Source organism: Suncus etruscus, chromosome 4 (genome assembly GCF_024139225.1).
Source record: "Suncus etruscus isolate mSunEtr1 chromosome 4, mSunEtr1.pri.cur, whole genome shotgun sequence".
NCBI classification, from domain to species: domain Eukaryota; kingdom Metazoa; phylum Chordata; class Mammalia; order Eulipotyphla; family Soricidae; genus Suncus; species Suncus etruscus.
Window position 1 is genome coordinate 78,757,557 of NC_064851.1, and position 12,013 is coordinate 78,769,569.

The 12,013-nt window shown below is 38.5% G+C and overlaps 1 protein-coding gene across 1 annotated transcript in view; it reads left to right on the forward strand.

The window, feature by feature from the left end:
- Nucleotides 1–12,013, forward strand: part of ARMC2 (armadillo repeat containing 2) — a 153,062-nt gene that overhangs the window by 67,578 nt on the left and 73,471 nt on the right. The window contains exons 7-8 of the mRNA XM_049771233.1: nucleotides 2,480–2,578; nucleotides 6,811–6,983. Coding sequence (XP_049627190.1) covers nucleotides 2,480–2,578; nucleotides 6,811–6,983 — 272 coding nt within the window. The remainder of the gene's footprint in view (nucleotides 1–2,479; nucleotides 2,579–6,810; nucleotides 6,984–12,013) is intronic.

Genomic DNA, 12,013 nt, shown 5'->3' on the forward strand with positions numbered 1-12,013 from the left:
TATGTTTCAGTTGTAATATTTTATCTTTTCTCACTTCTCCAACCAAATAATCATATTTATCTTTATGTTGAGTTTGATAGTGGCATCGCAAATTGTATTCTTTGAACACAGCAACTATATCCTGGCATATCACACACACAGCTTTTTCTTAGTACCGCAAAAAAAAGTAATCATAAGTCCACTGTTCTTTGAATATCCTACACTCGCCATCAATTTTTTTCTTGACATCATTGTTTCCTAGGGATTCCAAACTGATATTAGTGAAATACAAATATGTGTGTATATATACTCACAGTGTATGAACCCCCATTAGTCCCTGATGTGAACACATACCCCTTTCAGGCTTTTCTAAGCAGACCAGCTCAGTCCCTGATAGTTCAGTTATTTCTCCCTATATAATGCCAAAATTGATATGTTTGGAATCAGCATGTTAACACTGAAAAGGAATTGCAAAATGCATATAAAATTTTCAATGTAACCCTTTAAAATGCTTCAACATCGAACCCCTAATTTTCCACATGGGCAATTCAGCACCGAACCCCTAACCTCCCAACCACCGCCCATTCCCTAACTTTGATGTCAGCACTGAACGCCTCACCACCCCCAAAGGGAATTTTCATATGAGTCACCCACAGCCCAATCGGGCAGAACCCCCCATCTGGCAAAAATTTATTTCTATGGCACTTTTGACTGACCTTTGGTAGTGGAGGAAAACCTCACTGACAGGCAGGCACAGCATACAGACACCACGTTGCCTGGGGGTGGAGCAGGCGCCTTTTTACATCATATATTCACCCACATGTGGTACTCCTTGCCACGCAGCGTCTGGCGCCCTCCAGTGATGTCATCAGCAATGCCGCGCCAAGCGCCAGGCACAAGGGCGCATCAGTGTCCCTCTCAACACCGCCCTTATGGCCACCCTCCCAGCACACAACATGCCGTGGGCGGAGGCGGTTGACGTCATCCCTGAGAAACCATGACACTGAGTGTATATGCTGGCAGGTATCTTGACAACCAAACAGCGCTCACTGCTGGCAGGCCGGATCAGACTCCTCTGCAGGCCGCATGTGGCCCACAGGCCATAGTTTGAAGACCCCTGTAATTAGACCATGGATTCAGCACCCCTGAGTTCACTTTATTCGTCTGAAAAATGGGGATAGTTTGGGAAACTTATTTTTGGTGTTGTACCAAAATTAAATCCATCCATGCCTGTTGAGTTCAAAGAGCTTTGATCTGATGGCTGTTGCTCTTTACACCTTCCCAGGCAACCTTCATTTGGCCTTTCAGGCTCTCAGAGCAAGATGCTTCACACCACATAGATCTGTTGGCTGGTTTTGTGATTTTTTTATAACCCTGGTGACATTAGAAATGCAACTATTGGGGCCGGCGAGGTGGCGCTAGAGGTAAGGTGTCTGCCTTGCAAGCGCTAGCCAAGAAAGGACCGCTGTTCGATCCCCCGTGTCCCATATGGTCCCCCAAGCCAGAGGCGATTTCTGAGCACTTAGCCAGGAATAACCCCTGAGCATCAAACAGGTGTGGCCAAGAAAAAAAAAAAGAAGAAAGAAAGAAATGCAATTATTATGGTACTGAGCACTGGACAAGATTTACTTGTGTAAAGAAAATATTTCATCTCCTTTTGCTCAAGAGGTTCCAAGAGGAAAAGGAAACAGGCTTTAGTCACCCACTGTGAAAATCATGGGGCTGAGAAGGTGGTTCAGCAGTATAGTATGTGCATTAGGACAGGGTTCAATCTCCAGCACCACAAAATAATGATCATAGGTAATAACGAGGTTGAGATTTGAATTGTGATGTTAGTACTCAAGGCCTGGACCTCTCTCCTTCTGCCCACAAACCCAGGGTCAATGACACTTTCACTTGCTTGTATGGAGGCCATACACCTACTGTGCTCAGTGCTTACTCCTGGTTCTATAATAAGGGGTCATATCTGGTAAGATTTCGGGAGCAGGGATCCAAGCCAAGTTGGCTATGTGCAGGGCAAGTGCCCTCCCTCTATACTATAGCTCAGACTCCCTGTACACATGTATAATAACATCTGACGATGTGTCCCTGACACAGTTCAAAATTCTGATTTTTTTTTTTTTTTTTTTTTTTTTTTTGGTTTTTGGGTCACACCCGGCGGTGCTCAGGGGTTACTCCTGGCAGGCACATGGGACCATATGGGACACCGGGATTCGAACCAACCACCTTTGGTCCTGGATCGGCTGCTTGCAAGGCAAACGCCGCTGTGCTATCTCTCCGGGCCAAGTTCTGATTTTTTGACACCAGCTCTCTCAGTTTAATTTGAATGATCTGATTAGAAGACCCATAGTTCTGATCTGAATTAGTTGGAGTTGTTGGGTGGGGCAGACCAAGACTAATTTAATGGAGCAGTCATTTAATTTTGGAGTGGGAGTAGTGAGGACTTGGTCATACCTACTTTTCCATAGCTCACTCTCCTCCCTCCATTTTTTTTTTACAGTCTCACTAGCCAACTTGCAAGAAACAAATACAGAAATGGAAGTAGAGGACGTCTTTTGGAAAATGAGGATCGCACCAATTTTGCATGAATTAGAAAGCGGTAAACAAACAAACAAAAAAAGCAAAACACCAGCTTTTTTTTAATGGAAACTTTTGGTCATTATTCATATATGCCCCATCACCCTGATTGATTTCACTTGCTTTAAATATTTCTTTGAACATGTCTAAAGCCCAATCAAATAATCTATTTACTTACCCAGTAAGATAGATATTATATGTTACATTAAATGGAACACTGAACTTTCAGGGACTAAAATGTATGTTTTAAATGCAGCCAGGAAGCTGCCTTTCTCTAAATTTTTTTCTGAAATTTACCCCCCAACCACACATACACAGGACAACATACATCTCCCAATGTAATGATCCTTTTCTCTCCGTGGGAAAATGCTGGATTCTGCTCCGGAAGAGGCAAGGCCAGGCAAGAGTGACAGGTTGTAAGGGATTGAGACTTTAAGTCTCAAAAACTGGCATCCTTGGCAGCTGTTTGACTGGGTTTCCAGATGCTACCAGAACCATTCTTCCTACCTGACATGGCACGTGCCAGCAAGGACAGCAGGAACAGCAGGGACGCAAGTTCATAGTCTAAGAGCCATAGCCTGTGCACTCCTCGGCACTCTGGAGTTCCCTGGCCATGCTCTCATTCTGCAAAGGTGATTTGAGAAAAATCCATGAAGAGTCGGGGGAAGTTGGGGTAATCCTACTTTCTCTCTTCCTGCCATTGCTCAGGAATTTCAGATCTAAAGTGAAAACAGGCTCTTTCAAAATTGCTGTTGTGGTCCCCAGCCGAGACTCAGGTATTTAGACATGCCTGAAAGTCAAGAAAAAGGATATTTGGGCAGCAGCAGGCTGGGTTTCCCTTGGCCACCAAGTAGGAAGAGCCTGTAGATGATCATTAATTTAAATTTAATTCCTTGAGTCTGGAGATAAGGTTTTATTTGCAAGGTTTGCATGGATCCCAGCCTGGATTTGAGCCCCTGCCTTGCATATGGTTCCTTAAGCCCAGCCAAGAGTAAGCCCTGAGCATTGCTGGCTATGAACCCAAACACTCCTCCCAAATAAATAAGTTTCTAAACAAAACTGTTAAGGGGAAAAGACCTACTTCCTTAGTTAAAAAAAAGTGTTTAAAGAACCATAATTTATAAAAATTATTAATAGTTGAGTTTTAAGCATATAATATTTTAACAGCAATCCCATCTCCAGTGTTCCCATACTCCATCATTACCCCATCCCTCACCCCTGCCTACCACCTTGACATTCACTTAAAAAGTTTGGTGGTTGCATCTTAGATCTCATGTTTTCAGTCTTATTGAGTCTGTACTTTGCATTTACAGCTTTACTACTGTCTCATATCACGAGTATAACCAAAATTCTAACCCCTGTTCCCCTATTACTTCCCCTTCTCTTCTTCCTTCCTACCTTGATTTCTTTCCTTTTATGTCCTTATCCTCCCTAAATTCTGGGGTTAGGGTGAACTAGGCATCCCCCTTTAATATATTACATTTTCTAACCCAGTTTTTCTATATATCACAGATAAGTGAGACCATCCTGTTTGTCTGTCTTCTTTGGGCTTATTTTACTCAATATATCTCCCAGTTCCAGTCAGGTTGCAGGAAATTGCATGATCTCATCATTCCTTGCAGTTGCATAAACTCTGTTATGTGTATGTATAATGTATATATAATACATAAAATTTATATATGTAGACACACACACACACACACACACACACATATATATATATATATATATCGTATATACACACACATACATACCATATACCTACTTCCTAAGGGTCCCAAGGACCGGAGCAGACCTAGGGCTTCCTGCTGGTGGCTGCAGTATATGTAGTACATGTGAAAATCCAGGGTGAGCTTGCCAGTCTCAGAGTCACCAAAAACCACACAATGGCCTCGCCTCAGTGAACAGAGTGTTCTTCCTGCCAGTTAAGGAGATCCCCACTCATAGAAATGTGATTAGAACCCCCAGGGATACCATGAATATTGAGCCTTCGTAGTGAGCTGGGTTGACATGAGAAAGATGCAGACAACACGAGCAAGAGGAGCAGATAAGACTCAGGGAAAAGGGTAAAGAGGAGAGCACTGACTAAGAAGTAGGTGGTGGGCAACTGGGCTGGTGGGGCCTGGAAGGATTCTAAGAGAGTTTCAATGGCTCAGGCACTCCTGCACCAACCAGGTCAACAAAATTTGGGGTTTGAAATGTGGCTGCTTCTCCCTTTTTGGAGAATCATTTGGCATACATGGGTGCATTTCCAAGGAGAACTTTCAGACCAGTGAACAAGTGTAGCTGTTCAGTACTCTAGCTTTCCATATTGGCCTGGTTTCAGGTTCTAAAGAGTTAAAATCAGGACCGGGCTGAACACTGGGTTTGAGCCCCAGAACCACAAAAACAAACAAATGAAGAAAAAAGAGACAGTAAAGAAGAAAAAGTTGCAAAAATGATACACAGAAATCCTGATTATTTTTCACCCAGATTCTGAAAATATTAGGTACTTAATAATGCTAATATCAAACATTTGCTTTATCACTCTCACTTTATCACTCTATCTTGCTCTTTGCTCACTTTTCTTTATACCACCTTTCCCCTATATCACACACCACCACACATGCACGTATCTTCATTTCTGCCGATTCAAAATAGCTACTCTTGCATGGACTCCATCAGACTGAAGCATCTGTAGAGGGAAGTGTTAGAAAAATGCCTTGGAGCTCACTCATGGTCAGTGAGTGGCTCCTGGCCTGGCCTGGGGTCTGAGAAGAAATGGCCAGTCACAGAAGAATAAAATAACAAAAGTGTTTCTTACAATAGAGTTTAGGTTTTCCCCTTTATTTAAAGTTAGTCTAAGTCATTTCCCATCAATTCATTTATTTCAGTGCATGACTGAAAGGCATTGAAGGTTACTTAGCTATTGAGGTTAACTTTTTTCTTAGATGTTATTGTTGAAAAGAGCTAAAAATGGCCTGAGTCATTTCCTTTTGCAGGCACACACTTCCTCTATGCTGGCTTTGAAGAGCACATGATGGCATTTATTTAAGATTGGTTTCCTACTTTTAAATTATGTGATGGAACCTAGGAGATCTATTTTTCTGTGAAACACCTTATACTTTGGTTGATTTCATCCTCACAACCTCACTGCCTTCTGCTGGTCTTCCATATATCTAAATATTAAGAGGATAGAGCCATGCTAAGAAATTGCTCTTGTCTAATTGTTGACCATTTAGAAAGTGTCCTAGGCCTCTCTGTTTCCTGACTCTAAAGTCATCTTTTCATCCTCCTCTTCTAACAGCCCCTTCCAAAGAATTGGGGATGTGGTGACATTTTGAGATTTTTCTCTAAGCTCTCTCAGATCATGAGATGATTCTCACAAGAAAACACTGATGACTATGAATATCAACCAATACATAAGAAAATGAATATAAAGGAAACTGTGCTTCATGGTTTAGTTTAGAGTTCTCACTGCACCAAATGCTGTCAATGCACAGGTAGATGAGAGGTGCTTCCTCCTCACCTGGCATGGCATGGTGTGTGGAAGGACCACTTCAGGTACACAACATACATACCTGGACAGGTGAAAACATCAGGATGAGGATGTGGGTAGGATGTAGATTAGGTTCTTTTGAGGGACCAGTGTATAAACAGAACCTTGAAGGAACAAGTGTCAAGTTAAAATTCTAGGGCCGGAGAGATAGCATGGAGGTAAGGCATTTGCCTTTCATGCAGGAGGTCATTGGTTGGAACTCGGCATCCCATATGGTCCCCCGAGCCTGCCAGAAGTGATTTCTGAGCGTGGAGCCAGGAGTAACCCATGAGCGCTGCTGGGTGTGACCACCCCCCAAAAAACAAAACAAAACAAAAAAGATAAAATTCTAGGCCATGGAATTAGGCCTCAGACCGTTAAAGGGAAAGATACAAGTGGTTGCTTCCTGAACAGAACCCTGGCTGAGGTGGAGACATGTAGAGAAAAAGCCCAATGGTCACAGGTAAAATTCCATTCATTAATGCCTTTATGAAATTTTGTGTGTTCTAGATAAGCCAACAGATTGACTAGCAATTTAGTCATAATAGGAAACAGATGTACAGAATTTTATTGCAATCAGATTATGGCAAAGGAGAGGAAAAATGCAAAAGACCTGGCTGAGAAATTTAAAGAAGTCCCAGGAAATATTTTTTGGGCTTTTGCTTATATTGTATTTCACCCACTTTAAAACTTGACCCTCGTTAGTAAGTGCTACTTTACTCTCTTTTCTCTGACAGAAAACATTGAAACAGTCTGTGCTGCTTGCACACAACTTCATCGTGTTTTGGAGGAAGGAAACATGCTTGGACATAAATTCAAGAGGAGAAGTGTTCTCCTGAAGACCCTCTATAAGCTAGTTGATGTTGGTTCAGACTTGCTCAACCTTAAACTTGCAAAAATTATCCTAGCAGTAAGTCTTTCTTTCCTGTGGCCTAGTAGACTGTAGTCTGTAAAAGCTGTGCTTATACTTTATTTGTACATATTATTAGCAGATTAGATGTATAGTATGTTTAGAATCTTGAAAAAAATTACTGTAATAAAAGTGACTGGAAATTTTATTTCCAGAAAATTACTGGAAAATCCTGTTTAAGGAAAGAAAGCAAGTACATAGAAGATGTTGAAATAAACTATTACATTTGATGGCAGCTGGCTTTTGAAAAAATAAAAAGTAACAATAGGCAAATACATTCAAAACAGTTGCTCAAGTAACTTGCCTGCTGATTCGTATCAGAACATCAAGGCTGTGGCTTCTGTCCTCTGATTTCTGCTAGGTGCTTGATTCTGTCATGTGACTTAATACATAACTTACCTTAACTTGGGCCTCTAACATCATGTCCAGGTGCATTATGAACTCACTTGTATCAGAGAAACAGCTGTGTAATGGTCATGGGAAGGTAACCATAAGAGATTCCTATGAGATGTTAAGAAAAAAGGCCAGACACCAAATAAAAGGCTATAGAAACTTGGTCTCAAACAAAAGTATATCATTGTCTGAGGAAAGCACTTTGTTGTCATGGCCATAAACAGTTGGAATCAAAAGATAAGACGCAATGATTATAAAATCTTCTAAGGAGAGCCGAAAAAGAAAAACAAATGAATAACACCTTGTGTGCTCAGTTTCATAAAAGAGCTATTATATTAACACCCTTAATTCAAATAACTTAAACTCTTCCAGTACACAGGGAAGGTATGCAATAATTATTCACTCATCATTTAGGCAGTGCCCAATGTTCCTTATTATGATGTCTCTCCTAAAGCAGAATATATGAGCTCTACATTCCATGTGAGAGTTTTGAGAAAGCACATTTTTATTTAGTTGCCATTCGCAACTTGAAAAAATTTTTATATGTGAGTCAGCAACATTTTTGAAGTATTTATTATTTTTTAACTTTATTAAAGAAAATGTATCACATAGTTGGCATAGTTGATTGTAGTTTTTTTTTAAATCTATCTTCATTGGTAATCATTGGTTCATTTGCTTTCAAGAGAAAGAAGAGCATAAGCCACAGGGAAGATTTGGAATCAAAAGTTATTCATACATTTACTCTCTGAAAACAAGTGCAGTCACATGTCTGAAAGTCTGGAGAACTTGTACTTTTGTCCTTCACCATTGTATTCAGCTCCTTGTTCAGTGATTGGCCCCATCTCATGTCTGTCAATCTTCTAAACCCCAAATCATATAGATGCAAAAATATTAGTACATACATCTCGTATATTGGGCCACGTGAAATGGCACTCCAGTTTTTCAGACAGCATACAGCATATAGCCTTAAATTTCAGTTAACGCAACAGGATGACTACTTGATAATTCCCTGCACATACTCCACTAACACTGCATGGTAAGGAAAATAACCTGAATAGCGGATATATTATTAGTAACCATCTGGTATAAACAACTCAATAGCTCAGTTCTTAAGTAAATAGAAATCTAAACCTCTAACATTAACACCAACAAAACTTAAACAACAAGGAAACTAAGAAACTCAGCTACAGTTGTAGATAGAGACAGAAACACAGGCAAGTTCCCAAGTCCATCAAAATGTTTGAGCCTGATCAGTGAGGACCTAAATTCAAAACTCACTCACTGCACTGGCAATATAAATTAAGCAAGGACTTGTCAGAAAAACTAAACTATTACTAGATGAGAAATTCAACTAACTCACCAAACTTCTTCGGTTGGACTCAGTGGGTGAGAAGAGAGATTATATACAAATAGAATAGAAGGAGTTAAAAAACACACTGGTAAGCAATTGCAGCAGAATTTCACAGAAGGATAACTGCTTATATGAACCTGAAAACAAAATTTAAGTCAGCATTGATAAGTCCAAAAAATAGAAGAGAAAAGAATACAAATTAAGATACTTAATGAACAATGACAAGAAGAATAATCTCTGAATGATAGAAATACCAAAAGGTGAGGAAAAGGAGGAGAAAGGAAGAATGAATTAGTGGAAAAATAATTGCTGAGAAATCTCCCACTCTCTGGAGGGAGACTGCTGTGCAAATTCAAGAGGAAAAAGTATATATATATATATATATATATATATATATATATTATATATAATATATATATAAATACATATATATCTGTATGTTATATATATATATATATTACTCAAACAGAACACCACCAAGACAGAGTAATCACAATGACACAAACCAAAGAAAGATAAATTTCTTAAAACAGCAAGAAAGAAGAAAAACCTTAATTATAAGGAAAATACCATAAGAATCACAGTAGATCTCTTTTGAAATGGTACAGAGGAGGAAAGAGTGGAATGAAATATTCAAATTTCTGAGTGAAAGAAGCTTTCAACCAAGAGTAAATTACCCTGCAAAGCTCTCATTTAGATGGATGGTTGGATAGAAACATTTTCAAACAAAAGCTGACAAGATTTGTGATAACCAAACTGGCCCTGACTGAACTATTGAAAGACTACTTATATACACCAAATAGCCAACCCTTCATAGTGAAACAGCAACATATCCCTTCATATCAGTAATATCCCTGGATGTCAATGGACTAAACTTTCCATCAAAATGCTCAGAATGGCAGGATGTAGCAGGAAATAAAAAGTTCATCCATTTGTTGCTTGCAGGAAAAACATCTAAAATCATAGGATATACACAGGCTCAAATAAATGAATGGAAAACAATTACACATGCCAATAGAAAACAAAAAGAAAATCTAAAGAAAGGTATGTAGAGATAGGGATATACATTACTTATTGATCAGGAAACAATAGACCAAGAAGTACTAATTCTAGTCAACATATAAGCACCAAATGTTGGGTCAGCAAAGTTTGTAAGACCTTTGCTCATGAATCTAAAGAAACACACGATGGAAATATAATAGTAGTGGAAGATTTCAACATATCATTGCTAACACTAGATCTACTAGACAGAATATTAGTTAAAAACTTAAGAGCCCTAAATGAGAAACTAGAATCATTAAAAAGCTGACTACACATTTTCTTTAGTGCACATGGAACATTTTCCAGGATAGATCACATTTTAGGACTTAAGTCTAACTTACATAAATTTACTAACATAAAAATCATACCAAGAATCCTATAAGACCACAGTGCCACAAAGATATAAATTAGCCACAGAGATAGGAGCAATAATACAGTAGGTAAGGCATTTTTCTTGCATGTGACTGACCTGAGTTCCATCCCCAGCATACTCAGCCCAAGCTCTGCCAGGAGTAATTCCCGAGTGCAGAGCCAAGACTAACTCCTGACATTGACAATTATGACCCAAAAACAAATTTAAAAAAATTAACCATGACAAGACTCATGAAGAAATAGAAAGTGCTCAAATAAATTGGTTCAGAAATTATAGGGAAGAAATTATAACAGAACCCCTAGAAATCTAAGACATCATGAGAACTTACTATGAACAACTCTACTCTGTTAAACTGGAGAACATAGAAGAAATAGATAGATTCTTAGAAACATGTGATCTCCCAAATAAGGAGGAAGCAAAAATTTTAAGAAGACAATCAATAGCAAGGATATTGAGACATTATTTAAAATCTTCCCAAGAATAAAAGTCCTGCTTCAAATGTGTTTACATGTGAGTTTCATCAAACTTTCAGAGAAAGAAATAAGAATACTTACTGCATTTAATCTTCCAAAATATCAAAGGTTTTATACAAATCTTTTCTTGAAATGTACAGTGGAGAAATGAGTGGAATTATATACTTAAATTACTGAATGAAAGAAACTTTTCAAACACCATTTTAAACACCATTTCAAACAGCAAATTTTTCTAATACCTATGAAGCTAATATTACACTGATACCCAAAGCTAACAGAAACACTTAAAAGAAAGAAAATTTCAAACTGTCTTTTTGATAAACATTGATGCAAAAATCCTCAAGAAAATCTTAGGAAATCATATCCATCAGTTTATAAAAAATCATATACCATGATCAAAAGGGATTCATTCCAGAGATGGATGGTTCAATATATGCAAATCAATAAAATAAAAAATCAATAAAATACCACATCAGTAAGAGGAAAGATAAAAATTATATTATCCTATCATTTTGTACAGAGAAAGATTTTTGACAAGATCCAACACCAATTCATGATAAAAAAAGCCCTTATAAAATGGCAGCAATGGATACCCATAAAAAGCTGATAGCCAATATTATTCTCAGTAGTGAAAAACTGAAAGCTTTCCCCTAAGATCAGGCACAATATGAGGATATCCAGTTATCCACCCCTATTCAACATTTCATTAGAAGTCCTAGCAACAACAAACAGGTAAGAAAGGGATCTGAATTGGAAAAGAGGAAGTAAAATAATTTATATACACAGATGGCATGCTGATATACATTGAGACCCTAAACAGTTCACAAAAAAATTCCTAGAAACAATAAACCAGTACAGGAAAGTGGCCAGCTACAAAGTACGAAATTGGTTACTTTTCCTATATACAAATAATGAATCAGAGGAGAAAGAGATTAAAAAAAGACTCTACACAATTTTAAATAATACTAAAAATCATCAAGTACCTATGAATAAAAGATATGAAAGACCTGTACCACAAAACCCTCAAAACACATATGAAAATATTTGAAGAAGACCAATGGAAAAAACATATTATACTCTTGGATAGGAACAATCAATAATGTCAAAATAACCAGCCTACCTAAAATACTAGATAGATTCAATTCAGATCCTATCCAAATTCAGACAACAGAAGCCGGAGTGATAGTACAGTGGGTAAAATGCTAGCCTTACATGTGACTGACACAGGATTGAGATTTAAAAATTATACAGTCCCCTGAGCATACCGAGAGCCTACTACCAGCTTACCACCAGCCTCTCCTGAGTGCAGAGCCAAGAATAATTCCGGAGTTCCATCAAGTGTTGCCTTCAAAAGACAAAAAGTCAGACAACATTCTTCAATAACTTAGAACAGTCAAGT